Here is a 27,423-nt window from a genome sequence, read left to right as displayed (position 1 = left end):
TGGAAGAGGACACCCTTCCCCTCCTCTGCCGTCCCTGGGCTTCCGACGCCCGTGCGTGCGGCTCTGGACGATCCCGGGTCCCCCGCGTCTCCTCCGGGGCGACTTTCTGAGCTTCGTCTCCAGCCCGGCCCGTCTTTCTGCCTCGGGCCCCGATTCCCGGAGCTCCCCTTGCTTCGGGCAGGCGCGGCCATCCCGCTTCTCCCGAGGTGGCATCGGGAACCGGGCTCTTGCTTGCGGTTTTCTCTTTGGCTCAGTCTCTGCTTCTTCCGAGCTCGCGCTGAGGGAGTGTCCGCAGCCCCATGCGAGGGCCGCAGAGCCGAGTCGGGCGGGCTCGGCTCTGTCTCCGGGTGGACGGGCTCCCTCCGCAGAGCCGGTCTTCCTGCCTCTTCCCTGGGGGCAAGGTGCAGCCACTGGGCTCCCAGGCCGAGGCAGGAAGGAAGCTGGGGCCCAAGGACAGGGCAAGCTGCACTTCACCCCGGTCTGCCCCGGGCCTGGTGTCCCCAAGCCACACACTGTTTCAGCTCCCCTGGAACCCCTCCTGCCTTCACCCCGGGGGGCTGCACAGATCCGGCCGTGGGGATTTGAGGAGAAAACTGAGGGCTCTGACTCTCAAACCGCTTTCCCGAGTCCCTGTCACCTTCTCCCATCCCCAGCACACCCTGAGGCATCTGGTTCCACAACCCTACAGGGCCCAGGTCTATTATATTCATTGTCCAGTGCCCAGCACGTGGCTGGGGGGGGCAAGGGGATGGAGGAGGGGCCGGTGGGGAGGGGGGATGGGGGTAGGGGTGTGGATGGATGAGTTATGAATGAGTGTGTGGTGGCTGGACGGACGGATAGACGGACGAGTGAACTACAGAGAGCAGTTGGAGGGATGGTGGTTAGACGGATGGTGGATGGAGGCTGGGTGGGCGGGTGGGAGGGCAGCCAGCCCCATCTATGAGCGCTGAGTTTGCAACATTCGCTCCAGTAAGGCTCAGGGAAAGAGGGTCAGTTGGAAGAAAAGGAGGAGCTGCCTATCACCATGGGGCTCTGTGAGAGCGAGGTCCCCTCGGTCAGTGCCCCTGGCGTTGGTTACATCCTGGGGCACAATGAGCAGGCCTGCCACGCCCCTACCCCCTCCCCAGGGGCTGGGCATCCAGCTGCCACGGAGAGCTTTGTTCCTGGGAGTGACCCACAGACATGCGTCTTGCAGTCAGCAGCTCAGGGTGGGAGCTCGCTGACTGTCCCCCGTCTCTCACGCATCGCCCTGCCCTGTGCGTGGCAGCTCCGGACTCCGGGAGCCTCCACGCTCCACCTCTGACCCTCCCCGGCACCTTCCTGTTAGACCAGGCCGAAGCCCCCGCTCGTCCCTGGGCTCTGCCTTCCCTGCCCCAGCGCGGTGTGCTTTCCCACCTGCCTGCCTGGGCGTCCACGGGCCCTGGGTGGGGTGCGGAGGGCGCCCACCTCGGGAAGCGTGTCTTCAGGGCCTCGGCTGGGCCAGCCTCTCTCTCTCCACAGCTGGGGCTGCCCAAAGCAGAATTACACCTTCAACAGCTCATCCTCTGAGATCAACTGGTGAGTCCCCTGGCCCAGCCCCTCGGGACGGGTGCGTGGCCTTGGCCGGTGCGCTGGGCGGTACCGGGGTGCCCCTGGAGAGCCCCTGAGGCCTCGGGGGCAGCGTTAGACTTAGAGGCACCACCATGAGACTCGACTCAGCAGCCCCTCACTCCAGCTCAGCCCGCAGACGGCGGCCGGGGTGGGGGGCAGCAGCAGGGAGGCTCCTGACTGAGTCGGGGCTGCTCCCCCTGTGTGGGGCACCTTCACCCAAGGAGAGCCATGGCCCCAGAGCGACCGTGATGCCTGGGTCAGAGTTTAGTGTGTGTCCCCCAGGCCTCGACCACCTCCTGGATAGAGGGGCTTCTGGCTTCCGGCTCACTCAGTTTGTCCCCTCCCCCACTGGACTGCACCCCCCGGAGCAGGGGAGGAAGGGAGCCCGGGCTCGGTGAGCCCCAGTGAGCCTGTCCAGGGTGAAGGGCCCCCCTGAGCCTGCAGCCCTGCCTCGTGTCCCCAGCTTCGGGCGTGGCCTTCCCCTCCTGCTCTTGTCCCCTCCGGGGGCAAGGCTGGCGCCCTCCATCCTCCCAAGGAGCAGCTCGGGTCACCAGAGGCCCGGGGGGTTGGGGGGCAACAGCCCAAGGCTCACCTCCCTCCCTCCCCAGGGCGCCCATCCTTTGGGTGGAAAGAAAGATGACTCTGTGGGCGATTCAGGTGAGTGGGGGGCATGGCTCCGGGTGGGCCCTGCTCCCCCCAGCCCCACTCAGGCTCTGCCCCTCCTAGGTCATCGTGGCCATAATAAGCTTCCTGGAGACAATGCTCCTCATTTACCTCAGCTACAAAGTGAGTACCCCCACCTCGCCTGACCCTCCCCTCTGACCCCCACCCCACTCCTGGCCGGCTTGTCCCCGCACCCCGTTTCCTGACCTCCTGACTGGTTTGTGTGTCTCTTCCGCCGCCTCGGCGCCCAGGGCAACATCTGGGAGCAGATCTTCCGCGTCTCTTTTGTCCTGGAGATGATCAACACGCTGCCCTTCATCGTGACGGTGGGTGAGCCCCGGCCGAGCGGGGGGCCCCCCAGCGCCAGCCCCCTGACCCGTCTCCTCCACAGATATTCTGGGCGCCCCTGAGGAACCTGTTCATCCCCGTGTTTCTGAACTGCTGGCTGGCCAAGCACGCCCTGGAAAACATGATCGTAAGCCGCGGGCCACGCAGCGGCCGGCCTCCCCGGGTGTGAGCCCCCCAGGACGCCCCTGGCCCGGCAGGGAGCTGGCCACCGTCCCGCCGTGCCCAGGAGGCCAGGCTGGGGTGCGGCGGCGCGCCGCCTCCGTCACGGCGGAAGGCCCGTCCCGGCCGTCCCGGCTCTGTCCCGACCGGTACCCATGGCGGCCTCGTGCTGCAGCCAAGGTCCAGCCCCGAGCTCTGCCTGCAGCCGCAGGAGGAGAGGCGGGAGCCAAGGGGCCGCGGACCGGGCCCACGTGACCCAGACCCGCAGACAGACCCTCGGTCGAGTGTCTGGCCAAAACCCCTTTACCGAGCTGTCAGCCGGCAGCGGGACACGGGCTCCCCCCAGGGCTCACCCCCATCCTCACTGAAGCGTGAGGGGCCGCGGAGAGCAGAGGGCCGAGGGCAGGTGTCCGCAGGGGGGCCCGGGCTGCCGACGCACCCCCTCGCTCGCTCCCGAGCCTTGGGACGCCCGGCGGGAAGGGGCCCAGCTCCGGGGCAGGTCCCAGGCCGTGGCCCTGACCGGCCGGCGTCCCGCAGAACGACTTCCACCGCGCCATCCTGCGCACGCAGTCGGCCATGTTCAACCAAGTCCTCATCCTGTTCTGCACCCTGCTGTGCCTGGTGTTCACGGGGTGAGTGCGCCCTGCAGGGGGTCCGCCACCCTCGCCTGCGTGTCCAGGAGGTCAGGGAGGCCTCGAGGGGGCGGTTGGCAGTCCGGCCCAGGGCCGGGGGGGGGGTGGCTCAGAGCCCACACTCGCAGCCGGCGGGGGCCTGAGTCCAGCTCCTCTGGGAGGAGGCCGGGGATGCGCCCTGCCCGGTGCTGGTGAAGCTGGTCACCACCTCCCGTGCCTCGGGCAAGGATGCAGGACAGGCACCAAGGCCTGGGAAAGAGAGAGAAGGAGGACCACAGGCTTCCTGGCCGCCCCCACCCCCAACACACACAGAGCCCAGCAGAGCTGGGGGCTCAACCTGATCTCTCTCTGTACCTGTCCCCCTGGGGGAGGGTCTCTGAGGCCCTCTCTGTGCTGAGCACCCCATGGTGGGTGCTGTGGGCTCCCCAGGCCCTGCCAACAGCACCTTCCGTCTGGGGACTGGGCCTCGGGGTCACAGGCACGGGAAGCAGGGCTGTCCAGCTGGGCCCGGGAGGGACTGGACAATCCCTGCACCCCGTCTGACCTCCTGGGTGAGGAGGCTGGCAGGTGGGGTGGCATGTGGGGGCTCACAGCTGGGGCACACCCACCCCCACGGGCCCCTAGGCCCACATTCAGCTAGTGCACGAACTTCGGGGTGCATTTTCCAGGGGCTTCAAAAGAGCCGTGCGCCGGAAAGGGAATGTCTGGGGGAAATCCGACGGGCGGGGATGTGCGGGCTCTGGCAGACCATTGGTGGGGTGCGGCGGGGAGCACCCAGAGCCCACAGGGACTGAGCCAGACTCAGGACTACATCTGGGGTGGGGGGTCCCCCGGCCAGTGATGGGGCACCCAGGGAGCTGTGAGGTGGCCGCGGCCCCGCTCATGGCCCTCTGACCGCCTGGATCCCCAGGACCTGTGGCATCCAGCACCTGGAGCGAGCAGGCGAGAACCTGTCCCTGCTCACGGCCTTCTACTTCTGCATCGTCACCTTCTCCACCGTGGGCTACGGCGACGTGACGCCCAAGATCTGGCCGTCCCAGCTGCTCGTGGTCATCATGATCTGCGTGGCGCTCGTGGTGCTGCCGCTGCAGGTGCGCGTTGAGTCGGCGCCTCCACCCCCCTCGTGCCCCCACCCACCCCCACGCCCGGCTCGGGAAGGAGGAGTGCCAGAGACCCGCGTGGGACAGGACGGGGCGAGCCCTTCGCCTCCGGCCCTGCGGGAGCCGCGGCGGGTCTGGGGCTGGTGAGGCCACCGCCAGCGGGTCGAGGAGCCAGGGGCAGCGCTCTCAGTGCGGGACCGCGGTCTGTTGGAGGAGACGGGGCTGGGGCCTCAGGATCAAGGATGCGGCTGAGCTCGGTGCCGGAGCAGCTGCCCGCCCCCTCGTGGAAGGTGGAAAGGGGTGGTCCCCGTTTTCTCCCCGTGTCCTTCTGCTCGAGTCCGCTGCCCGGTTAGCTCCCACGGACAAGAGCAAAGCCAGCGGCCACCACTGACCGCGTGGCGCACGCAGGCTTCACACGGCAGAGACGTCCTGACCCTGTCTGGGGGCCCGCATCTGAGTCCAGGGTGACAGCAGGGTGAGCTCCTGCTGGACACCCCGAGGGAGGCTCCCTTTCACACCCTTCCCGCTTCTGGGGCCGCGGGGATCCCTGGGCTCCCCCAGCGCGTGGCTCCATCCCTCCCATCCCTGCTCCCGGCCTCACGTGCCTCCTCCTCGCGTGTCTCCGTGCCCACTGCCCTCCTTTTAGGGGCACCAGACATTGGAGGAGGCCCACTCCAGTCCTGTCTGACCTCATCTTAACTAATCTCACCTGCAAAGACCCTGTTTCCACGGAAGTTCCCATAGGGAGGTTCCGAGTGGGCGTGAATCTTAGGGGACACGGTCGAACCTAACACAGGTCACCTAGCTGCCTCTCGGCCCCGGGAGGCAGACGCCATCGCGCCATCTTACAGAGGGGGAGACTGAGGCCCGGACTCCATGCACGCGGCCCCCGCCCTACACAGGTGACCCCCCCCCCCAGCCGCGGAGCCGGTCCTATGCTTCAGGGCCACGGGGTCTTGTTCCCAGAACCTAGCAGGTGTGCCGTAAACTCAGTAAAACGATGCCATCTCGGCAGGATACTAGCGGGCCGCCCAGCAGGGGTGAGCACACCAGAGGGCAGCCGCCGAAGGCAGGGGTGTTGAAACTCGGGCCCTGGAGATAGCGGGGAAACTGCCGGAGAAGGAGGCCGCCCGCACCCCCGCGGGTCCGCGGAGCCCTGCTCCCTTCCCTGAGCCGCTTGTACCCCTCTCCTTCCTAATTCAGAAGGACTCACATGGGGTGGGTGCCAGGCTGGCGGCCCTGAGGCGTGGGCCGGGCGGGCGAATCCCCACGGGACGGAACAGTCTCTTCCTCGCCGGGAGTCTGGATTTTGGTCCCTGTGCCTGAGTGTTTCCTGCCACCCCCAGGCTTCTCCAAAGGGACCTTAGGGGCCCATGGCGACCCCAAGTTCTCATCATCGCCCCCATGTCGGGAGCGTGGACTTGGGCATCGCGTCACCGTCGCGGGGGCTCCGGGGGCCAGAAAGCAGGGCATCCATTCCTCCCACTCCCAGTGCCGCCCCAGGCGGCCTGTGCTGTCAGGGAAGGGGGCTCTGCGTGTGCAGCTCCCATGGGGGAGCGCCCCTTCCCTGCACGCCCCCGAGCCCGGGCCCCCTGGGACGCGGCGGCTCTCCCCCGCAGTTTGAGGAGCTGGTCTACCTGTGGATGGAGCGCCAGAAGTCGGGCGGGAACTACAGCCGCCACCGGGCGCAGACGGAGAAGCACGTGGTGCTGTGTGTCAGCTCCCTCAAGGTCGACCTGCTCATGGACTTCCTCAACGAGTTCTACGCGCACCCCCGGCTGCAGGTGAGAGCTGCGGCCTCGGATCCCCGCTGTCTGCACCGGCCGCTCCGCGGATGGGCCCGCTGCGCCTGAGCCGTGGTGGGACTGACCCCGCCCCCTGCAGGACTATTACGTGGTTATCCTGTGTCCCACCGAGATGGACATCCAGGTCCGCAGGGTCCTGCAAATCCCCCTCTGGTCCCAGCGGGTCATCTACCTCCAGGGCTCCGCGCTCAAAGACCAGGACCTCATGCGAGCCAAGTGAGTGCCGGCCCGGGGTGAGGGAGGGGCCGAGTGGGGAGGGTCATCGGGGCAGCCAGGGGCTCCCACTCGGGCTCTGGGCCCGCTGCCCGCCCAGGCCAGCCAGGCCCCACATGGACCCCTCCTCTGAGCACCAGGGCATGCCCAGCCCACCTGTCCTCCCATGCCCAAGGGTCAGCCTGCCGGGGCTCCCACTCTCCCCTGCTCCGGGATGGGAGATGCAGTCAGGCTCCGGGAATGGCTCCAGGTGGGGTCAGGGTGGGGGCCATGGGCAAGGTTTCTTTTAAAGACAAGCTGCGGGATGCCTGGGCGGCTCAGTCCGTTAAGCTTCTGCCCTTGGCTCGGGTGGTGATCCCGGGGTCCTGGGATCGAGCCCCATATCGGGTTCCCTGCTCAGCGAGGAGCCTGCTTCTCCCTCTGCCTGCCGCTCCGCCTGCTTGTGTTCTGGTGCACTCTCTGACAAATAAAATCTTAAAAAAAAAAAAAAAGACAAGCTGCCAGAGTGACTTGAGGTAAGAAGACTCAGCTGTCAGACGGAACTTCCCAGAATGTGCCAGTGCACGTTGCAGGACAGCCCAGGAGACCCCCCTCGCCACATCTTCATTCCAGGGACCTCTACTCATCCTGTGATGGAGTGTGGGGTGTACGGGCCAGGGGGAAGCAGTGGACCGGATAGCCAGGGCGCCCCCCCCCGCCCACCTCCTGAGCCCTGGGTCCCCCTTCCCACCTGTAACGTTTTAGAAAGGACTCCAGCATGGAGGTGGCCGTGGCCAGGAGACCCAGCCTCTCCTGTGACCCAACACCCAGCTCCAGGCCAAGCGGCAGGGAGAGGCAGAGGCCTGGCAGGGGCAAGTGACGAGCCAGGGTGGGTGGCAGGGCAGCGTGTTGGGGAGGGAGCGGCCTCCCTGCCCTGGGGCATGAGCACTTCCCCAGTGCCCGCGCTGCAGCCAGGGGCTCTCAGGGGTGGGAGAGGAGAGCAGAACGGGCCATCCAAGTCCCTTGGGAGGGACAGGCCAGTAAGTGGACAAGGGTCTGGCCTCTTCATCACCACAAGCTCTCCCCCATTCTGCGCCCCAGCCCAGCCCAGCCCTGGTTGATAGGGTCATAGAGGATGGGCCCCCGGCGAGCTGGTCTGAGTCCTGACACCAGCCGGTCAGCCCAGAGCGAGGTGGGGTCCGACGGGGCCCAGCCCTTCCGGCCTTTTAGCTCCTGACGTCTGAGACGGAGCGTGGACGGTCCAGGCAGCGCTCAGACCTGGTGCTTTGCAGGATGGACAACGGGGAGGCCTGCTTTATCCTCAGCAGCCGCAACGAAGTGGATCGCACGGCGGCGGTGAGTGCCACTGGCCCCCCAGCCTGGGGCCCGAGCAGGGGGACACCTGAGGGCAGAGACCCTCCCCTGGGCCGCTGCCGCCCCTCAGCACTGACCCCGCTGCCCCTCCCCCAGGACCACCAGACCATCCTGCGCGCCTGGGCCGTGAAGGACTTTGCGCCCAACTGCCCCCTCTACGTCCAGATTCTCAAGCCGGAGAACAAGTTCCACGTCAAGTTCGCAGGTGCGTGGGGCCGGGTGTGCGCCCGCGTGGGGCGTGGGAGGGGCTGGAGCACCCGCGAGCTCACAGAGCCCATCGGGGGGCTGTGGGGCGCGGTGAAGCCCACGCAGGCGTCCCCGGGGGAGGTGACCGTCGGGCGCGCGGGCCCCGGTGTCCGTGGGGCCTCCGAGAGGCATCTCTGTGGTCGCGCTCCAGCTGGGCTCCCGGTGGGAGGGGGCGAGCAGACCCCCCCGCCCCCTGCCCTGGAGCGGTCCTCAAGCTGGGGGTCAGGCTCCGATGCTGGGAGGGCAGGGGGCGCCCGCTGTGCGGCGGCGAGGCCCGGGCGGCCACCTGCCGCGTCCCGCCGCAGACCACGTGGTGTGTGAGGAGGAGTGCAAGTACGCCATGCTGGCGCTCAACTGCATCTGCCCCGCCACGTCCACGCTCATCACGCTGCTGGTGCACACGTCCCGCGGCCAGTGAGTGCGCGGCCAGGCCGGCGAGCGGGGGCGGGGCCGGCGGGCGGGGGCGGGGCCGGCGGGCGGGGGCGGGGCCGGCGGGCGGGGGCGGGGCCGGCGGGCGGGGCCGGCGGGCGGGGGCGGGGCCGGCGGGCGGGGGCGGGGCCGTCCGGGCGCGGCCTGCTGGGCTCCGCCCTCAGCGCGAGGCGGCTGGGCGGCGGGGGCCGTGGGGGCGGCACGGGCAGCCCCCGGGGGCCGCTGACGGGCGGCCGCCCCGCAGGGAGGGCCAGGAGTCCCCGGAGCAGTGGCAGCGCATGTACGGGCGCTGCTCGGGCAACGAGGTGTACCACGTGCGCATGGGGGACAGCAAGTTCTTCCGCGAGTACGAGGGCAAGAGCTTCACCTACGCCGCCTTCCACGCGCACAAGAAGTACGCGCCCGCGGGGGGGCGGGGGCGGGGCCGCGGGGGGGGGGCCGGGGCGCCGGGGGCGGGGCGGGATGGCCGGGGGCGGGGCCTCGGGGGCGGGGCCGCGGACGGGGACGGGGAGCCGAGGGGCGGGGGCGGGGCCGCGGGGAGGGGCGGGGAGGCGGGCCGGGGGCGGGGTCTGGGGCGGGGACGCGGGCGGGGGCGTGGCCACGGGGTCGCCCCCAGCCGCCGCCCCGCGCAGGTACGGCGTGTGCCTCATCGGGCTGAAGCGCGAGGACAAGAGCATCCTGCTGAACCCCGGGCCGCGGCACACGCTGGCGGCGTCCGACACCTGCTTCTACATCAACATCACCAAGGAGGAGAACTCCGCCTTCATCTTCAAGCAGGAGGAGAAGCAGAAGAAGAAGGGCTTCCCGGCGCAGGGGCTGTACGACGGCTCCTCCCGCCTGCCCATGCACAGCATCGTGGCCTCCATGGGTGAGCCCCCGCCCCGCGCCTCGCGTTCCCGTCGGTCCCCCCCGCCCCGCAGGGCCCTCGGGGGCGCTGGCGTCCCAGTGTCCGCTCTGGGAGCGGGTGGGGGGAGGCCGCCCTGACCAGCGGTCCCACCTCGGATCCGCGAAGCAGCCGCCCCCAGCAGAGCCCAGGGAGGGACCCAGCCAAGGTCAGCCGCTCTGCTGCAGGGACAGTGGCCATGGACCTCCAGAACACAGAGTGCCGGCCCGCACAGAGCGGTGGGGGCAGCGGGGGCGGCAAGCTCGCGCTGCCCACAGAGAATGGCTCCGGGAGCCGGAGGCCCAGCATCGCGCCCGTCCTGGAGCTGGCCGACAGCTCAGCTCTGCTGCCCTGCGACCTGCTGAGTGACCCGTCGGACGACGAGATGACGCCGTCAGACGACGAGGGGCTGTCGGTGGTGGAGTGAGTGCCCGTGCGCCCAGACAGAAGCTTCCGATGGGGGTGGGCCTGGGGGCTGCGGCCAGCAGGGAGGGAGGGAGAAGTCGCCGTGGGCTGAGTCGGCTTCATGGGAGACCTCGTTTGGCAAACGGAATGAAAGCTGGACTGTGCCTCCTGTCCCCTCATCCCTCCTCCGCCTCGTACCGCGAGCTGCCACACCTGCGGGGCCAGGCCTGCCCAGAGGGGGAGGCTGTCCTCTGAGCATCGTCTATCCCGGTGACGGGTAGGGGAGCCCTTGGGGAGGCGCCATCCAGCCCCGGAGGCAGGTGGCGTGGCTGGCCGCCAAGGCCGTGTCCCCGAAGCCCGCTGGAGACAGAACAGAAGGCCGTCCCCTCCCCACGCTGCTCAGGGCCCGGCTGTGGCCGTCCCCGTGTGGGGTGCACTGGGTGCTGCTGGGGAGACCAGCCCAGCCCCGGGCAGCTGGCAGAGAGGGGCCGAGGGCCAGCGTCGGCCCACGGGCTGGGGTGCTGGCAGCTTCACGGAGGGCACGAGCCTCGGGTTATGCCCGTGATCGCAGGCTCTGTGTAAGCTCGTGTGTGTGTCCATGAGTTGTGTGTGCGTGTGCATGCTGCGTGGCTTCTCACCTCAGAGCCCGTGGTCGGGGCCCAGCCCTCCTCCCCCCACACGCAGTCCCACGGCGGGGTCGGTCCGCGGGGTCTGGCGCCTCCGTGTGGCCGCTTGGGGGCACAGCCCTGCTGCGCTGGGGGCTGCCGGGCGGGGCTGGGGAGGGGCTGCGGGGGTGGAGCGGGAGCCCCCAGGCCCACCCGGTCAGGGCGGCTCCCGTCTCCCACGCCAGGTACGTGAAGGGCTACCCCCCCAACTCGCCCTACATCGGCAGCTCCCCCACCCTGTGCCACCTTCTGCCCGTGAAGGCCCCGTTCTGCTGCCTGCGGCTGGACAAGGTGGGTGGCTCCCCCACGCTCCACGGGACTTGGCCTTTCGAGGTAACCGCGAACTTCCCGAGACGCTGCAAGACGAGAAGGAGATCCTGGGCCTTTGCCCAGACTCACCGCGTTTGCTCTCGGCCTCCATAGTAGACATGCGGGTTTTACCCACACCCCCTGGAGCAGGTGGAGCCCCTTCCCCCTGCCCCCCTCCCGTGTGCTTTCTGAGAGCCAGGACGTCCCTCAGCGCCCCTGTCGGGTCCACCGGCCGCTTCGGAGCGCCCCCCTTGTCCCGCAGCCCTCGCTGCCCTTCACACAGCAGGTTCGCTGCCAGGACCCGTCCACACCTTGCGGTGCACGCACCTGTCCTGACCCTTCTCACATGGCTCTCAGCCCTGGCGTCTGGAGGCGTGGACAGTGGTTTGGTGGCACTTGCCTCGGATGGGGGCATGGGTCTGAGAGCTTTCTCGTGAGAGGACTCCACCTGTGCACCTGGGGCCCGATCTCCGAAGGTGACACGTGTGCTCGGAGGCACGAGACGTTCTTGTGCCGCATCCCTGGGGGTGCTGGTGTGGATCACGTGGCTCACCCAGGTTCCTCTGCTCCTGCCTTTGTGGGTAGTGAGTCATTTGTGGGGAGACGTGGAAGGTCTGTCCTCGCCCAGGTGTCTCAGCCCAGATCCCATCGTACCCGTTTTTAAGCGGTCAGCCACGAGGAAGCGTGTCCGCTTCTGCGCTTACCGGTTCGCATAGTGTGGCCTCTGATTCCTCTTTGGTTCGGGGCTGTCACCACGCTTACTCCTGTGGTGCTGCCGTTTGTGGCCGATTGTTACTGATTTCGGGGCTCAGACTTTCCTGTTTTGCAGGGGGAAGCTGCTCGGGCACGTTGGGGCGGGACTGTGTCCCTATTGTCCCCGGAACGCTTGCGCAGCATCCCCACCCTGTCGTGCACCTGCCCTGCTCCTGTCCTGGAGCCACTCCCCCAGGGAGCCCCACGTCTCTCAGTGCAAAATGGGGGTGACACCAAGTTCTGGGTACAGGTGTCTCACAGCTCCTAGGGTGTCACTGCATCTGGGCCTCAGCGGATGGAGCTGGAACATGTGCAAACACGGATGTACACGCATGACACATGTGTACGCATGTGTACACATGTGGCATGCACACACAACACATAGGACATGTGATATGCACACATATATGCATAGCATGCACATGTACGTGCACTTATGACATGCACAACACCTGCACGCATACATGACATGCACGTGTAACACGTGACATGGTGTGCGTGCACACATGTGTGCACGTGTGCGTGTGGCATGCATGTTCATGGCAGGCATGGCGTGTGCGTATGCATACTACACACTTGTGCATACGTGACACACACGTGTACACACAGGCACACGCACACAACACAGATCTTTCTGCATCTGCTGAGACGCAGGTTTGCACAGTGCCTCCCTCCCCTCCTGGACGTAGGGGTCCCGCGGCACCATCCCCCTTCGCCGCAGCTCTGCCCCAGGGTGGTCATACATGGAGCTGCCTCACCTGCGGGGTGAGGGTCTGCTGGGGCGTGTGGCTCCCAGGTGGCTGCTGCAGGCCACGAAGGGGCCGGGGCCAGCAGCTGGCCACCGGGTGCCTGTGGGCGCCCTTCGGCAACGGGTCCCTGAGAAGCCTGGCGTCGCCACGGTGCCGATGCCATGTGAAAGCCAGTAAGGGGAAGCCCCACAGAGACAGTCAGGAGGTGGGCAGAGGGAGCGCCTCACGGCCGCTGCCAAGGGCAGAGCCACGGGGAGGGGACGGGCTGGCCACGGGGCAGCCAATGAGAGGCCACCACACCTGCCCCCAGTGGACGTTCGGTTCAGGAGAGCCCCTCCCCGCTCCCCCCTTCTCCGAAGCCCAGCAGGCCTGCTCTTCTCAGAACTGGCCCGCGGCTTGTTCCGGGTGGAATCTTGCTTCTTCCCGGTGAACCCGGGTTTTGCCGGTACAGTAACCTCCGGTCTCAGTCCCAAGGCTGAGGTCGGCCCCGGGCTCTCGGCAGGGCTGCAAACACAACAGCTACGAGGACGCCAAGGCCTACGGCTTCAAGAACAAGCTGATCATCGTGTCGGCGGAGACGGCGGGCAACGGGCTGTACAACTTCATCGTGCCGCTGCGGGCCTACTACAGATCCCGCCGGGAGCTCAACCCCATCGTGCTGCTGCTGGACAACAAGTGAGACCCGCCGCGCACCCCCGCGCCCGCTTGCTGAGGCCCCCTGTGTCCCCGGGCCCCCCGGTGCTCAGGGGCACCCTTCTTCCTCCTGCACGGTTTCTCCTGTCCCCGCACTGCGAACCTCCGGGGGGGGCCCTTGCCCGGCCCCAGCCCCTCGACCCCCGGAGCCTGGGGTCTGACCCGCGCCAGTCCCCCTCCCGCACCGGGGCCGTGGTTCTCCCTCAGGCAAAACAAAGAACAGCCGTGTGGGTCTGTGAAGGCCCCAGGTCTGATGCGCTGTGGTCTTGGGGGACCCCTGCTCACCCAGGGCAGGGCCCCAGCTGGGCCCGGGGGGCAAGCGGCAGAGCAGGGCGGGCACCCACGGGAACTGCTGTCCCCACAGGCCCGACCACCACTTTCTGGAGGCCATCTGCTGCTTCCCCATGGTCTACTACATGGAAGGCTCCGTGGACAAGTAAGGGACGTCTGCCGCGCCGCCTCCCTACAGAGCCCTCCCTGCCCCGCCCCTCCCCCCACAGACTCCTCCCCGGGCGTGGGGAGCCCAGGAGGTGCAGGGGAGGGGGGTAAGGTGCACCCAGAGGGAGCTCCCGGATCGCCCGACCTGGCCCTTGGGGCCTCCTGCCACGTGGCACATCCACCCCCCCCCCCAGCCTGGACAGCCTGCTGCAGTGCGGTATCATCTACGCGGACAACCTGGTGGTGGTGGACAAGGAGAGCACCATGAGCGCCGAGGAGGACTACATGGCGGACGCCAAGACCATCGTCAACGTGCAGACCATGTTCCGGTGAGAGGCCGGGGCTCGCTCCCAGGGCGGCCGCAGCAGGGCCAGGCTGGGTCCAGAAACAGCGCCCCAGCCATCCAGGAGCCCGGCCCACTGCTGCCGCTGTGACCACGGGACCCCACCCCGAGCTCCTGCTACCCCATCCACCATCGCGGACCCCGCCCTGACCCCACCGCTCCATCCGCGACCAGGGGATCCCGTCCCAGCCCCTGCTGCCCCATCCGTGACCGGGGGACCCATCCCGAGCCCCTGCTGCCCCATCCGTGACCGGGGGACCCCGCCCCGAGCCCCTGCTGCCCCATCCGCGACTGGGGGACCCGTCCCGAGCCCCCGCTACCGCATCCGCCACCGCAGACCCCGCCCTGACCCCGCTGCCCCGCAGGCTGTTCCCCAGCTTGAGCATCACCACGGAGCTCACCCACCCTTCCAACATGCGCTTCATGCAGTTCCGGGCTAAGGACAGCTACTCTCTGGCTCTTTCCAAGCTGGAAAAGGTGAGCAGCCACTCCAGATCTCCCCCGCCCCACGTGCTGAGCTGTCAGGCCCCTGAGCCTGGAGGGAGTGGGCCGGGGGGGTTCTTGGGGCTCAGGGGCCACGGAAGGCCGAGGCACCTGCTCTCCTCTGGCCAAAGGGGGCCCGAGACAGGGACTCAGCTCTTGTGTGAGGCTCCTATGTCGCCCAGAGCCTTTAGGGACCCTGGTCCCCCTGACGGCCAGGTTCAGGCCTGGCCGTGCCTGGGGCTGAGGCAGCCCGCCGTGTCCATAAATACCAGCACTGGGTGGGGACACCGACTAATTTCCCTGCCCCATGTACTGGGCCCAAACCGGAAGCGTGACGGGTCTCCACCGGCTGGCAGGTGCACACGAAGGAGTAGGGGTCAGAGAGGGGAGGAAGTTGCCCAGGACCACACAGTGGAGGGGAGGTGGGGTGGGAATGCACTGTGGGCTTCACGGAACTCCAGGAGGGACATCCACTGGCTGGCATTGGTGTGGTGCTCTGGGGCACAGGGATGGGCCACCGGGGACACAGGCCCTGGTGATATCGTCCCTGCTCAGGCCACTGGGGGCACCACTGGGCAGCAAGGGGCAGAGCCTGTGCTGGGGTGAGGGCAGGAGCGGGGAGCCCCAGCGGCCGTCCACCCGAGCCAGGCCAGGCCGTCAACCCCAGAGAGAAGAGACAAGCGCTAGAGCTTCACCCTGACGCGGGCGGACGGTGAAAGGAGCCCAGGGGCAGGTCACGAGGCCCATGAGGACCTGGCGCCGTGCGTGCCGGAGGGACGCTGGGCAGGGGGCCTCCAGCCCCTCGGAGGACACGCGGGCTCCTGCTTGGCGCCCGTCCCGGCCAGGCCCTCCCTGGAGTGCGTTCTGCCGGCCACCTGGGGCCGGTCCTCCCGGCCACTCTGAGTCCCTCGCAGCGGCCTAGGGGCTGAGCGTCCGCGCCTAGAACGGCGGGAGCACGCCGGGCTCCGTCCAGATGCTGCTCAGGACCGAGCCAGAGTCTCGCGATCTAGGAATTCCGGTCTGACCTGAGCAGGGGCAGGGGTGACCGGCACGGGGTCGGGCTCCAGCCGCTGGTCCCGGCCCTCGCTGCCCGCTCCCCGGAGCACACGGGGCTCCTCAGAGGCCTCCCGCCCAGACTGTTCTAGGAGGTGGGTGTCGAGGTGGCCTGCGCTCCCGCTCCTCTTCCTTCTGCGGCTGACGTCCCCTGCCGGCCCGCGTGCAGCCTCACTTCCCGTGGCTGGTACACCCCCTGCCCAGCTCAGGATGACGAACCCCATCGTGGGGCTGCGTGGTCTGGGCCTGGACAGAAGGGAGGACATCGGCACGTGTGACCCCAGGACACTGCCTCAAGAAACAGCCCGGGCTCCTCCGGGCTGACGCGGGCTGGGGGTCCTGGGCCACGGAGACGGGGGGCCGCCGGAGCTGCGGGTTGTCACCTTCCCTCAGATGGTCGGAGCCGACGTCCCCCCACCCCCCGTGAGCCCCCAGCCTGGAGGCCACGGAGGCCTCGTCTTCTGACACGCTGGCTAGACTTGGCCTGGGGTCCCCCACGGTCTCTGCACCCAGGCACGCCCCAGCTCTGATGGCTCAGCAGATGGCCGGGCGGCGACGTCTCCCCCAGGAGCGGCTGGGCTGTTCTTTTGAAGAATTAATGGCAGTTTATTTTTATAAAAGTGTGCGCGTCTCCTACTTCAAGCAACACTGAGATGACAAAGGAGACATTTTTTTGAAACGGCGACCCACGTTGCTGTGGTGTCTGCCGGCCACAGAGCCGTGTGAAGAGAGGACCTGGCGGGAGGACAGCCAGGGAAGGTGGGACACCCCCCACCCCATTCTGGCCGCTTGTCTGCCAAGGGGCTGCCGATCCGGTCCCGCCTCCCGCCCCGCTCCGCCTGCAGGAGGGGTCCCCGAGGCGCCAGCCCCGGAATCTGCAGGGTCTCCTGCAGCCTGAGGTCACGGGCCCCCGTGTCAAATGCCGAGGACGTCGTGTTAAAGACGCCGCAGCGCCGTGCCTCCACTGCCCCTCCAAAGGCCCCGCGGACCCGGTTCCTCCTCGGTTCCCCAGTGCCCCTGGGACAGGAAGGCAGCGGGTTCTGCGCGCCTGTGGGACGCGGACGCTCTCGGGGGACTTGGGCCAGCGGACCTGCACCCAAACAAGGCGCACTTGACTGGACAAATGCCGCCACCAGAGCCCGCCCCGCGACTTCATGCCCCGATCCCACACCCTGCTGCCCTCGGGCAGGAAAGGCCTCGAGGTGGCCCCTGGGTCTTCCGTGTCCCCTGCCTGTCTCCTGCCTTTGAAGCAAATCTGGTCCCATGAGAAAGGGGGCCTCTTGGCCGTCAGTTGCAGACGAATCTTGGGTGCTGGGGGGAAACGGCCCCGAAGACGTCCACGTCTGACTCGCTAGTGTTTGGATGCAGTGTCGTGTGCAGTCAAGAGACCCTGTAGACAGGAGAGGGTCCCCTGGGGGCCCAGTGTCTTCCCCGGGAACCTGCCAGGCCGGAAGCAGAGGGCCAGAGGTCAGCAGGTGGGGCAGGAGTGAGCCACGAGCCGGGCAACGTGGTCAGCTTCTAGAAACGAAGCAAGAGGAAAAGACTGTCCCCAGAGCTGCGGGAAGGAGCGCGGCCCCGCTGGCGCCTTCCTTCCACCCCGTGAAATCCATGCTGGGCTCCCGATGTCCGGAGCTGGGCGAGGGTGGCTCTGTGTTCCCGCTGCGAGGCTGTGGCGACGTGTCCCGCGGCCACGGGAACCTCCACGGCGGGTCCCTGGAACTCGGCGTTCACGGAGCCTGGTGGGCGCAGCGGGGGAACGGGGAGGCGGGAACAGCGCACGTGTTTCCGTGGTTTCGTGTCCCCGCGCTCCACTGTGCCACCCGACTTCACTTACACGGGCTCGAGGATAAAGTGACGGAGATTATTTCGAATTTTGGGATGGCGAGAGCCACGCGTGAAAGCAAGCGTGGGGGGTCCCGTGGGACCGGGCAGGTCCCCCTCCTGAGCTCCGGGGCCGAGTGCGTCTGGGGTCGGGGGGCGCTAGCCGGGCGCTGGGGCCTAGCTCAGCCGTCGGCCGGTGCGCGCACTCCCTGCACCACCCCCCCGCCGCCGCGGCCCGAGCGCCCACCTGAGCCCCCTTCCCGCAGAGGGAGCGGGAGAACGGCTCCAACCTGGCCTTCATGTTCCGGCTGCCGTTTGCCGCGGGCCGCGTCTTCAGCATCAGCATGCTGGACACCCTGCTCTACCAGGTCAGCGGGGGCGGGGGGCGGGGGGCGGGGGTGGGGGCCGCCGGCAGCCCAGGCCTCCTCTCCACCTCCAGCCGACGAAGCCACGTTTGGAGCATCCCTCCTCGGGTCCCCCCCTGGTGTCCCCGTCCTCTTCCTCCCAGAAAGACACCACCCTGGGCTCTGCTCCTGGCGGCCTCTGGGTCTCCGACCCCTGAGGCCGAGCCAGGCTTCCCAGCAGGGGACTGTGGGCGCCCAGCGGGCTCGGGAAGGGACCCGGCCTGCCCCCGGGGTGCCCCCGCCTCACTGCGGCCTCCCTCTCCGGCCAGTCCTTCGTGAAGGATTACATGATCTCCATCACCAGGCTGCTGCTGGGCCTCGACACCACGCCGGGCTCCGGCTACCTCTGCGCCGTGAGTGACGGGGCCGGCCGGGCGGGCTGGCCGATGCGGGGGTGTGCGCGGCCGGCCCCCCGCTAAGGGCCGCCGCTCGCTCCAGATGCGGGTCGCGGAGGAGGACCTTTGGATCCGCACGTACGGCCGGCTCTTCCAGAAGCTGTGCTCCTCCAGCGCCGAGATCCCCATCGGCATCTACCGCACCGAGTGCCACGTTTTCTCGACCTCCGAGGTTCGGGCGAGGGGCTCCCGAGGGTGGGCTCGCGCACCGGCGGCCCACAGGCTTCCTGTGAATTTCGTGTCGCTGCCGTGTTTCAGTCCCGGGATCCAGGCCTTGGCTTGCGAGGCCCTCCTGGGGTCAGGCTCATGTGCCCCCCCCATGGGGTTGGGCTGCTGGGACTCCCACGTGGGGCCGGGGAGCTTGAGAATGAGGGAGGCAGCTGGAGCCACAGTGGGCAGCCTGCCACGCGGGTCCCGGGCCCATGAGGGGCTCAGGCAGTGTCTGGGGCCGGGGCAAAGGCACCCCCAGACACTCAGGCTGTCTCTGGTTTCCTTTGCAGCCCCACGACCTCAGAGCCCAGGTGAGTGGCCCCGTGAGCCTCCCATGAAGGTGTGCTCCCCGACCCCAAGCCTGGGGGGCACAGGGTGACAGCAGGGTCGGGGAGTGCGTCCCCAGGATGGGTCGGCCTTGGCACAGCTCCAAGAGGGCCCCTGAGGACCCAGGCCCCTCCGGCCCCATGTGCTCTGTGCATGTCCCGCTGTGGCCCCCGTCGTAGCGAGTGGCCCCCTCCTTGCTGTTCTGATCCGACCTCCATGCCGCAGCCTGTGAGGGCCGCTGCCCAGGCGGGAGTCTCCCCGCACCCCGCCGGGTCCCCGTGCACCCGCTGAGCTTCTGTCACACTCCCATCGACCACGCTCCCCGTTCCTGCTCTCCTCTCTCCGAGAGGGGGAGACTGAGGCTCACAGGGGGGTGGTCCTCTGTGGCAAAATCAGGACTGGCTGGGTCCAGGTGGGAGGACCCCCAGAGGTGGCAGGAGCCGCCCTCGTTCCCCCGGCAAACGTGGGCAGACCTGGAGGCTGGCGGCTCGGGCTGGAGGAGGCAGGCTCTCGTGCCCCTGGGGCCTGGGGTCCCCCAGCAGAAGGCGGGGCTCCCCTCCCCTCACCCTCCCACCTCGGCCAGTCCCAGATCTCGGTGAGCGTGGAGGATTGCCAGGACACGCAGGAAGTCAGGGGGCCCTGGGGCGTGCAGGCTGGCGGCGGCGGCAGCACCCACGGCCGGCACCCGGTCGGCGGGGACCCGGCCGAGCACCCGCTGCTGCGGCGCAAGAGCCTGCCGTGGGCCCGGAAGCTGAGCCGCAGGAGCCCCAAGCCGGCGGGGAAGGCGGCGGCCGCCGAGTGGGCCGGCCAGCAGAGGCTCAGCCTGTACGGCCGCTCCGAGCGCCAGGAGCTCTCCGAGCTGGTCAAGAACCGCATGAAGCACCTGGGGCTGCCCACCACCGGCTACGGTAAGAGCCCGGACGCCACCGCCCGCCACGGGGCTGGGACAGACACGGCGCTTGACCCGGGTGCCCAGGGACCGCCTCCGCCCGGGGCCTCCGAGCTGCCCGCCACGCCCATGCGGCCCCTTGGAGCCCCTCTGGTGCCAGGACGCGGGATCCCCCCGGAACTGGCCCTGAGTGCCGCAGGGAAGGGCCCCCCTCACCACTCTGGGGCCTCAGTCTCCCCATCTGTAAAACGGGACTAGATCAAGCTGACTGAGTCCAGCGTGTGGAACTCATGGGAGCTGTGGCCGGGGGGCGGACCAGGCCAGGCAGGGCTCCCCCAAAGCCAAGGCCACAGTCCTCATGTGGGTTCAGTGAGGCGCCTCTGGGGTCAGAAACGCAGGGTGCACTGTGTTCCCATAGAGAACGGGAATGTGGCAGGGAGACCCCGCAGCCCCCGGCCACCCCTTCCCCGGCCTTCCCAGCAGCCAGAGCGTCCGGGGCCCGGCAGGGGCAGCTGGAGCCGTGGCCACCGTGGACGTGGGGCCCCACAGCTGCTCCTGAGACACGGGCCCTGCCTCCGCTGCTTGTGGCTGCTCCCAGACCCCGGCAGCCCCCTTTTCTGTGGAGCTTATTTTGGGGGGAAGTTCATGACCTTGGCCAAGAACAGACCCAGAGGAGAGACGCTCTTTCCCACGCCCGCTCCGGAGGTGCTGCCTCTGTTCCCACCGCTGCCCATCGGCACCCGCACCCTGCGCTGGGTCGAGCCTCTGGCGGGAGTGGGGTTCCGTCTCAGGGACTCTGCCTGGGGCTCAGGCATGGCTGTCCCCCTGCGGGCACGGGCTCTCGGCAGCCTGCGTCCTGCGTGTGCCTGGCTCAGGGGCCCTAGTGCCCCCTCCAAGTGGGACCAGAGGCCAGAGTCTGGGGCCGGCCCTGCCCCCACCATGCAGAAGCTGCACGCTCCACCTCTGCTCCCCTCCACGTCCCTGCCCCTCAAGACGGTGTGCACCCGGCCCCACGGCCAGGGTCTGCAGAAACTCCAGCCCACCAACCCCGGACTGGCACTTGTCCCACATTCCCCTAACCTCCGCACCCCCCCGCCCTCCCCAGAGCTTGGCAGAGAAGGAAGCCACGCGTGGTGGCGGACCTGCTTCCCCGGCGGCTGGCGCTGGCCGGTCCCCGTGTGCACGGCCTCCCGCGTGCGGCTGGCTGTCCCCCGCTGCGCCGGCCGCGGCGCTGCTTGCTGACCTCTCTCTCTCTCTGTTTCTGTCTGCCCCCTCGCTGTGTGCTCCGTAGAGGATGTAGCAAATTTAACGGCCAGTGATGTCATGAATCGGGTAAACCTGGGATATTTGCAAGGTAATTCTGCTCCGGCCGAGTCCGGCTGCCACTCGAGGGGGCATGCCAGCCGTGCCGACAGGCCGCCCCAGCCAGGCAGGCGCACAGGAGAGTAGGCAGGAGAGGGGCTCTGCAGGCAGGGCCCCCGCGCTCCCAGGCCGCCCCCGTGCAGGGCCCTGGCGGTCACCGCGCCGCCCTCGGGTTGCGCCACAGCCTTGCTCCCGTGTGTCCTGAGCCCACCCACTTCCGGGGAAGCGTCCAGACGGATGGTTCCGGGCCTGGGTCCCGCGTGTGCACACACGCACGCACACGGGGGAGCGCAGCGAGGCCTGGGCCAGCAGCAGGGAAATTGGGGTCTGCTCTGCCCTGGGCTTTTGTGGGCCGCCTGTATCAGGTGAACTGGCAGGAGCTCCAAGAGGGGGTCCCCCTTTCCGGCCAAGACAGAGCGTGTCTGTACTCCCTTCTCTCATCTGGGTCGGGTTTCTTCCAAGAAGACACCCAGCAGCCCCCTAGATCTGCCCTGAGACCCCCAACAGAAGGCAGAGCGGCGGGGCCAGCTCGGATTCAAGTCCGGCAGCTTCCACGAACGGGAGGCCGCGTGGCCCCCTCCCTGCGCCCGGCCCCCTCCCTGCACCCAGCCACCCCTGCTTCCCACCGAGGCTGAGCACCTCCTGATGTGGTGTTGGGAAGTGCCTGAGGCCGGGGGCAGAGGAAAGGGAAGCGCCTTAGCCAGGCCCCCCGGGGAGGGCATCCTCCCCAGGCGGCCCTCTCGAGGGTGCGGCCGCATGCCCTCACCCCTGCTCGCTGCCACCCGTGGGGGAGGTGGCTGGGACTTGGTTAGGTGCAGGGCTGGGGGGCAGAGAGCGCAGAGCCCGGTGTGGGGCGGGGAGGACGAGTGGCATGGGAGCACCTGGTCTGCGGGGCTGCGGGAAGGCCTGAGGCAGTAGGAGTGCAGGGGTGGGGCGCAGGGAAACGTGAGGGCTCTTTTGGCCATTTGCCAGGAGGGCCATCATCAGCCTCCTGCCCCCACCTGAGCATGGTGGTCACAGTGCAGCTCACCTGTCCTGGGAAAACTGGGGTCAGTGGCTCGTGATCGAGCAGCCCCCACCCCCTGGCGCTACGGCTGGGCCCCCACAGCCTACCTGCCCACCTCACGGCCCAGCACCCCCAGATGCACAAAGGTGGGCCTGGCTCGGTCCAGTCCTAAGCTGTTGGTTTCAGGAACACCCTGGTCATCCAGGGGAGATGCGGGGGCCCAGGCTGGGTGGGGGGGGCCCAGGCTGGGTGGGGAGGGCCCCGTGAGGCCGGTGCCAGCGCGTGAGGATGGCTGCCCAGCCACGGAGGGGTGGCCCGTGTGCCCTGGGGGGGACCAGCTGGTGGCTCCGACCGCAGCACCACCCCCCACTTTCGGTGTGCTGCCCCGGCGTCCGTCTCGCCGTGGCCGCTCCGCTGGTGCCTGTGATTGGGGGTCAACGAGACCCGCCTCCCTCTCCTCCTGCGGCACCCCTGCACGCGCCACGAGGCCCGCCCCGGAGACACTCGGGGGGCCTGGGGCTGGGAGGCGTGCTGCCCCGCACGGCCACCGATGACCCCCTGCTCGACGGCCGGTAGCTTCCACCAAAGGGCCCCAACACGAGCTGTGGAAAGAGCAGAGAGCTGCGGTCACCAGGCAGCTGTTCCTGGAGTGGACGCAGAGGCTGGCGCCGAGGGATGGCCCAAAAGTCTGAGCATGTTCGCTGGCCCCCCAGGGCCCAGCCCCTGCCCCCGCCTGCCTCCAGGGAAGCCGCTGTGCCCGGCCCCCGGCTGCAGTGTGCAGTTGACTCGGCACAGCTCGACCCCCAGCCCAGCCAGCCCACGGGCCACTTCTCCCTCGGGGGCCTGGCCAGTACAGTCCCGCCGACAGGGGATTGTGCAAGGAGAAGGAAATGACGAGAGCTGGGGGCACAGGCCGCCAGAGCCAGACCCCTCTGGAGTGCCACCCCCTTGATGGCCGCCCTGGGTCAGGAGATGCCTTCTGACATTGCCAATGGGTAAACTGAGGTCGCGAGCCATTCGCTTCTCTGCCAGTGAGCACAGGGCCTCTGGCCGCCCTGTGCAAGGCCAAGGGGACATCTGTGGTGGGACTGCTGCTTCTCCATTACCTGTTCTCTCCACCACGGGCTGCGTCCCCACGGCCACCCGTGCGCCAGAGACCAGGCCGTCCCTGTGGGCTCCGAAGGGGCCCCCCACTGGGAAAGGGGCTGGGGGAGGGGCCTGTGGGCTGACACTGTGGAGCCGCTTTGGGAAACAGGACGTATGTCCAAAGCAGAGAAGGGAAGGAGAGATGAGGGTGGTCAGCCTGGTAGGGAGGGGCCGGCGGGAGGGCTGAGTCAGGTGTGCGTGTGCGCGTGTGTGTGGGCGCATGTGGGCACACGCAGGTTCGTGCCATCGGCAGGTGTGCTCATGGCTGCCACGTTGGAACTGCCGGCTGCCCAGGGCTGTGGGTGTCAGCCCGTGCCCGCGCCCTCGTGGCAGACCCCTGCCCGTGCCGGGCCCGCAGCAGGGACCCATCCGGCAGGGCCAGCCCCACGGGGCGCAGGCAAGACGCCAGGGAAGGCGAGGAAGATCCTGGGGCCAGGCCAGAGCCCCCAGCTCGTGGGGTGCGGCAGAGTGGAGGGGGGCACAGCGGACTGGTGACCACCACGGGCCCGTGTCCTTTGCAGACGAGATGAATGACCACCAGAACACGCTCTCCTACGTCCTCATCAACCCCCCGCCCGACACGAGGCTGGAGCCCAATGACATCGTGTGAGTCCCCCTCCCCCCAAGAGCGGACCCCACGGCCCCATGCCCCAGCCCGGGCGGAGGACAGCGTCCAGGGCTCTCCCCACCCCTGCAGGTACCTCATCCGCTCCGACCCCCTGGCGCACGTGGCCAGTGGCCCGCAGAGCCGGAAGAGCAGCGGCAGCCACAGGCTGGCTTCCTGCAACCCCGAGACCCGCGACGAGACGCAGCTCTGAGCCGGCCCCGCGAGGAGCCCCAACCCCACGACGGCATGCCTCACGCTGCATGGAGCGCCGGGGCCCCGCCGCGCCCCCACAGCGCCCCGGCGTCGGTCTGGCCCGCCCCGGACGGGAGCCCTCCCCGGGGAGGAGGGGGCGCATGCCCCGGGCCCCGGGAGAAGCTGGCGGGGAGGCCTTTTTTAACCTATTTTTACAAACCTGTACAGTCCGCGTCCCCTCGCAACGTACCGCAACCCGTGACGGGGTCCGACTGCGGCGGACGGGGAGGCAGGCAGGGGTGCATGCGGACGGGAGGGAGCCAAGCCCCCGACAACTGTGCACACTCACACAGCTCACGCGGAAGCCGTGTTCCCGCGGCCACGTACCGATCGCCCGCTCACGGGGCCGGGCCTGGCCACACGACGGTGAGGGTCTGGCCCAGGGTCGGGCCGAGGGGCTCCCCTGCCGGCGAGCGCTCCAGCACGGTGCGGCCGGCGGGAGAGGGGAGCCGTGGACCCCAGGAAGTCAGCAGCTTGGCCTGGAGCCCCCAACCCTTAGGCCGGGCCTGCTCAGAGCCCATGGAGGGGAGTGGGCTGCCTCGAGACCCCCGAGGGGTCCCGCTGCCTTGCGAAGGTTCCTGCGACCCAGGACTTTGCGGCCAAGAACAAGAAGGCGTCCTTCCCGTCCGTGTTTACGTGACCGGCCGCGGCCCCGCGTCCATGGGCGTCGGGCAGGGCTGGAGCGTTTCCACGGGCCGCTGGACGCCCGTTAGCACCGACCCAAAGCACAACTCACCCTGGGCTACTGGCCCAGGTTCTCTCTGTGAGGGAAGGACGTGGAGGTCGTGGGTGCCACGCCACCGGGCTTCCCTCGTCACTGTGTGTGACAGGTGTGCGGTCAGTGCTGGAACCTTCTATTAAATGGATGCTTTCCGCAAATACGAGGGTCAGTTATAAGGCTTTCCCGCCGTGGCCTCGTGGTCTAGGCCTGGCCCAGTCCCACCCCCTAGCCCCACCCCCCAGCCCCCCAATTCCAAGGGCGAGACATGCGTGCTGTGGCCCCTGCCCCACCCAGACCCCACAGGGAAGCCCCCATCCCGAGGAAAGGCTGCCGGCCTGGGCCTCTATGGCCACTGGGCATCTGGGTGCTGGCAGCTGGCTGGGGCGGGGGCTCCCTGGGATGGGCACGGGGACCCCAGGCTCTGCCAGAGCCCCCTCGCAGGTGCTGGATGGGGCATCCAGATGGTGGCAGGCAGCAGAGGGACCTGCTCCGCCAGCCCCGGGCCACACGAGTCCAGCTCACCCCCCAGGGCCTCCTGCCCTCAATGAGCTCCCAAGGACTTCGTGCGGCCATACTGGGCCAGGGCTGGTGAGGAAGGGGCTGCTGAGCGGGTGCGGGCCTCAGGGGACGGGCCGGCGGGGCCGGCAGCCCACACGGATGCGTGAGGACGAGGCCGATGGCACGAACGCCAGGAGGGGCCACCCCCGGGACGGGCGGGCAGCTTCTCCGTGTTTCCTGGCAGGAGTCTTCAGACACAAGGAGGAACTTCCGGTTCCTCATCTGACAGGACACTGCTCGGACAGGAGTCCCCACAAGGGGCTGGGCAGGACCGGCTGACGGGAGGGCGAGGGGAAGGGGCCATCGTGGGGGTGCGGGGGGGGACACCCCCTGCAAAAGGGCAAGCTGTGCCCACAAGTGGCGGCAGAGGCGGCAAACGCCAGGACAACCCCAAACCATCTCCGAAGGTCCAAGCGATGAGCCAGGAGACAAAGGGACGCGGCGCCGGGGGAAGGTGTCGTGAAACCCACCGCAGGCAGGAGGCAGGGTCCCAAAACCAAGGACAGGGCCGGGAGAACAGCAAGGAGCAGGCAGGTTACCCCACCTACATGCACAGCAGAAGGAACCCCCAAATTAGCAAAAGCCCGAGCTGTGTGTCGCCAGGAGCAGCCTGCGACCCCGTCCAGGACCCCCAGGACCATGGAGGCAGGCGGCCTCGTCTTCACCCCGGGGCACACGCCCGTGGTCTCCTCGCGGGGCTGAGGCTGGACCCCGCGTTCCAGAGCTGCAGAGGCGGGGGTCTTACAACCGGTGGGCTGGGCTGCGGGTCAGCGGAGAAGGTGGGTGCACCCCGGGTGGGACCCGACCGCAGGGCAGATGCACACAGAGGTCTGCGGTCCGGGGCAGCGTCTGGGCCGCTCTAAGTCCAGGACCTCAGGTGCCCGCCTGGGGCTGGGGCTGCGGGGAGCGCCTCCGCCATTCCAGGCCCCCCGGGGCAGCCAGCTGGCCGGAACCACCTTCATCCCTAGTGAGGTCAGCAGGAGCTTGGGGATGCCCCAGAGTGGGGTCTCGGGCCCAAGACTCTGTCCACCCACGGAGCTGGGTCACGGGCCCTGCCCCGGGTCTGCCGGCTTGAGCCCCCAGCATCTGCGGCCCCTTCCACCTTGCCCTGGCTGCAGAGCGCTGAGCAGCCGCGAATGACCCCGTCGGGTCTGGCCTGCCCACCCGGGACTGGCGCAGAGCCTGGGGTCTTCGGGGCAGTAGCCCCCTGTGCCCGCAGCACTCCGCAGGGGCCCTTTCTAAAGGGGGCAGTGCACACAGCCTCCCTCACTGCACAGGCAGGCCCCCGGGGTCTCTGGGCCCCAGCAGTGGACCCCTTCTCGGAGGGGCTCCTCAGATAGGGTTCCTGGGTGTGCGGTGTGCCTGGCTCCCAGGTAGGGCTCCTCACGGCCGCCAGCACCGAGCCTCCAGGGTCCCTCTGGGGTTGCCAGAAGGACTGCTCACCATGCCACCTTGTTGCCCTGTCCTGTGTCCCCAGACGCTGCGGGCTCCAGATTTGCTCTGGGCATCTGCCACAGCCCCCTCTCCCATCCCATCTTGGGGTCCTGGCCCTTATGGACAGGAGTCCCGGGGCACTCCTCACCCACCCTGAGCTCTGGGGTGGTTCCAGTGGCTGGTACCCAGCCGTCCTGCTGTACATGGGCTCAGGGCTCTTCCAAGGGGAACCCCTTCCCCCAGCTCCTCCTCCGAGAGCTGGTGTCGAGCCCTTGGGTGCCCAGTGAAGGAGCTGAGAGGGACAAGACACACCAGGGGCCCCAAAGCCCCTCTCCAAGCCTCGGAGACAGGACAACAGCAGGCACCAAATTCAGGGCTGTCTTGTCCTTTGTCCCCAAATCCAAACCCAGAGTCTGGTGATCAAACCGCATGCTAAGTGTCTGGGGATTTCCGCGTGGGGTGGCATTCCATCTGTAGACCCACCTGGGTGACGGGGTCTCCCCAGCTAAGCCCTGGCCACTGCCCTGCTTCCAAATGCGTCCTAGGTGACCGCAGGCGTCCCGCGCGTCTCATACTGGGCTTCTTCCCGGGGCCTTCACTGTCTCACTGTTCCGTGACCCCTTCGCACAACGCACTTCCAGACGCAGCTGGTGACGAGTGGGTCCAGAAACGCCGGTTGACATGGTGGACTGTTAGCAGCCGCCTGTCTGACAAGGACACTCGTCCCCTGTTCACCTTTGCTTTTCTAAGAGAACTTTCATGTTTTTTCAGATAATAACCACTTGGGTTTTTCTTTTCCTACCTTTTGTTGACCTAAAAAAAAAGAGCCAGCGACTTTACCAGCGAAACGCGTTTACTGGGGTAGAGAAGAGAATTACAGCTCCGGACGAGCGGCGCGTGGTGGGCCCAGGCCAGCCGAGCGGCGGAGGCCGGGAGGCTCCTTTGCCAAGTTCCCGCGAGCCCCTTCCTTCTGCCGGGG

At 68.4% G+C, this 27,423-nt stretch overlaps 1 protein-coding gene across 5 annotated transcripts in view; it reads left to right on the top strand.

Moving 5' to 3' along the window:
- Window positions 1-23,690, top strand: part of KCNT1 (potassium sodium-activated channel subfamily T member 1) — a gene marked incomplete at both ends in the record, with an annotated part of 61,723 nt that extends 38,033 nt beyond the window's left edge. For 4 of the 5 annotated variants that reach the window (XM_080820316.1, XM_080820317.1, XM_080820315.1 and 1 more), the window contains 28 exons: window positions 1,501-1,557; window positions 2,199-2,247; window positions 2,317-2,376; window positions 2,505-2,579; window positions 2,645-2,728; window positions 3,298-3,392; window positions 4,303-4,483; window positions 6,112-6,276; window positions 6,377-6,513; window positions 7,782-7,845; window positions 7,960-8,068; window positions 8,415-8,523; window positions 8,783-8,932; window positions 9,171-9,406; window positions 9,610-9,844; window positions 10,677-10,782; window positions 12,805-12,977; window positions 13,360-13,431; window positions 13,628-13,762; window positions 14,142-14,253; window positions 17,400-17,501; window positions 17,807-17,890; window positions 17,976-18,104; window positions 18,433-18,453; window positions 19,053-19,377; window positions 20,650-20,712; window positions 23,394-23,478; window positions 23,570-23,690. In XM_080820316.1, the coding sequence (XP_080676442.1) occupies window positions 1,501-1,557; window positions 2,199-2,247; window positions 2,317-2,376; window positions 2,505-2,579; window positions 2,645-2,728; window positions 3,298-3,392; window positions 4,303-4,483; window positions 6,112-6,276; window positions 6,377-6,513; window positions 7,782-7,845; window positions 7,960-8,068; window positions 8,415-8,523; window positions 8,783-8,932; window positions 9,171-9,406; window positions 9,610-9,844; window positions 10,677-10,782; window positions 12,805-12,977; window positions 13,360-13,431; window positions 13,628-13,762; window positions 14,142-14,253; window positions 17,400-17,501; window positions 17,807-17,890; window positions 17,976-18,104; window positions 18,433-18,453; window positions 19,053-19,377; window positions 20,650-20,712; window positions 23,394-23,478; window positions 23,570-23,690 (3,334 nt within the window). The remainder of the gene's footprint in view (window positions 1-1,500; window positions 1,558-2,198; window positions 2,248-2,316; window positions 2,377-2,504; window positions 2,580-2,644; window positions 2,729-3,297; window positions 3,393-4,302; window positions 4,484-6,111; window positions 6,277-6,376; window positions 6,514-7,781; window positions 7,846-7,959; window positions 8,069-8,414; window positions 8,524-8,782; window positions 8,933-9,170; window positions 9,407-9,609; window positions 9,845-10,676; window positions 10,783-12,804; window positions 12,978-13,359; window positions 13,432-13,627; window positions 13,763-14,141; window positions 14,254-17,399; window positions 17,502-17,806; window positions 17,891-17,975; window positions 18,105-18,432; window positions 18,454-19,052; window positions 19,378-20,649; window positions 20,713-23,393; window positions 23,479-23,569) is intronic. The other variant, XM_080820313.1, reaches the window with a different exon arrangement.
- Window positions 23,691-27,423: the final 3,733 nt, after the last annotated feature.

Source organism: Martes martes (assembly GCF_963455335.1).
Source record: "Martes martes genome assembly, chromosome: 12".
In the NCBI taxonomy this organism is placed as follows: domain Eukaryota; kingdom Metazoa; phylum Chordata; class Mammalia; order Carnivora; family Mustelidae; genus Martes; species Martes martes.
Note: the sequence above shows the minus strand (reverse complement) of the source record. Positions and strands in the feature narration are given on the sequence as shown.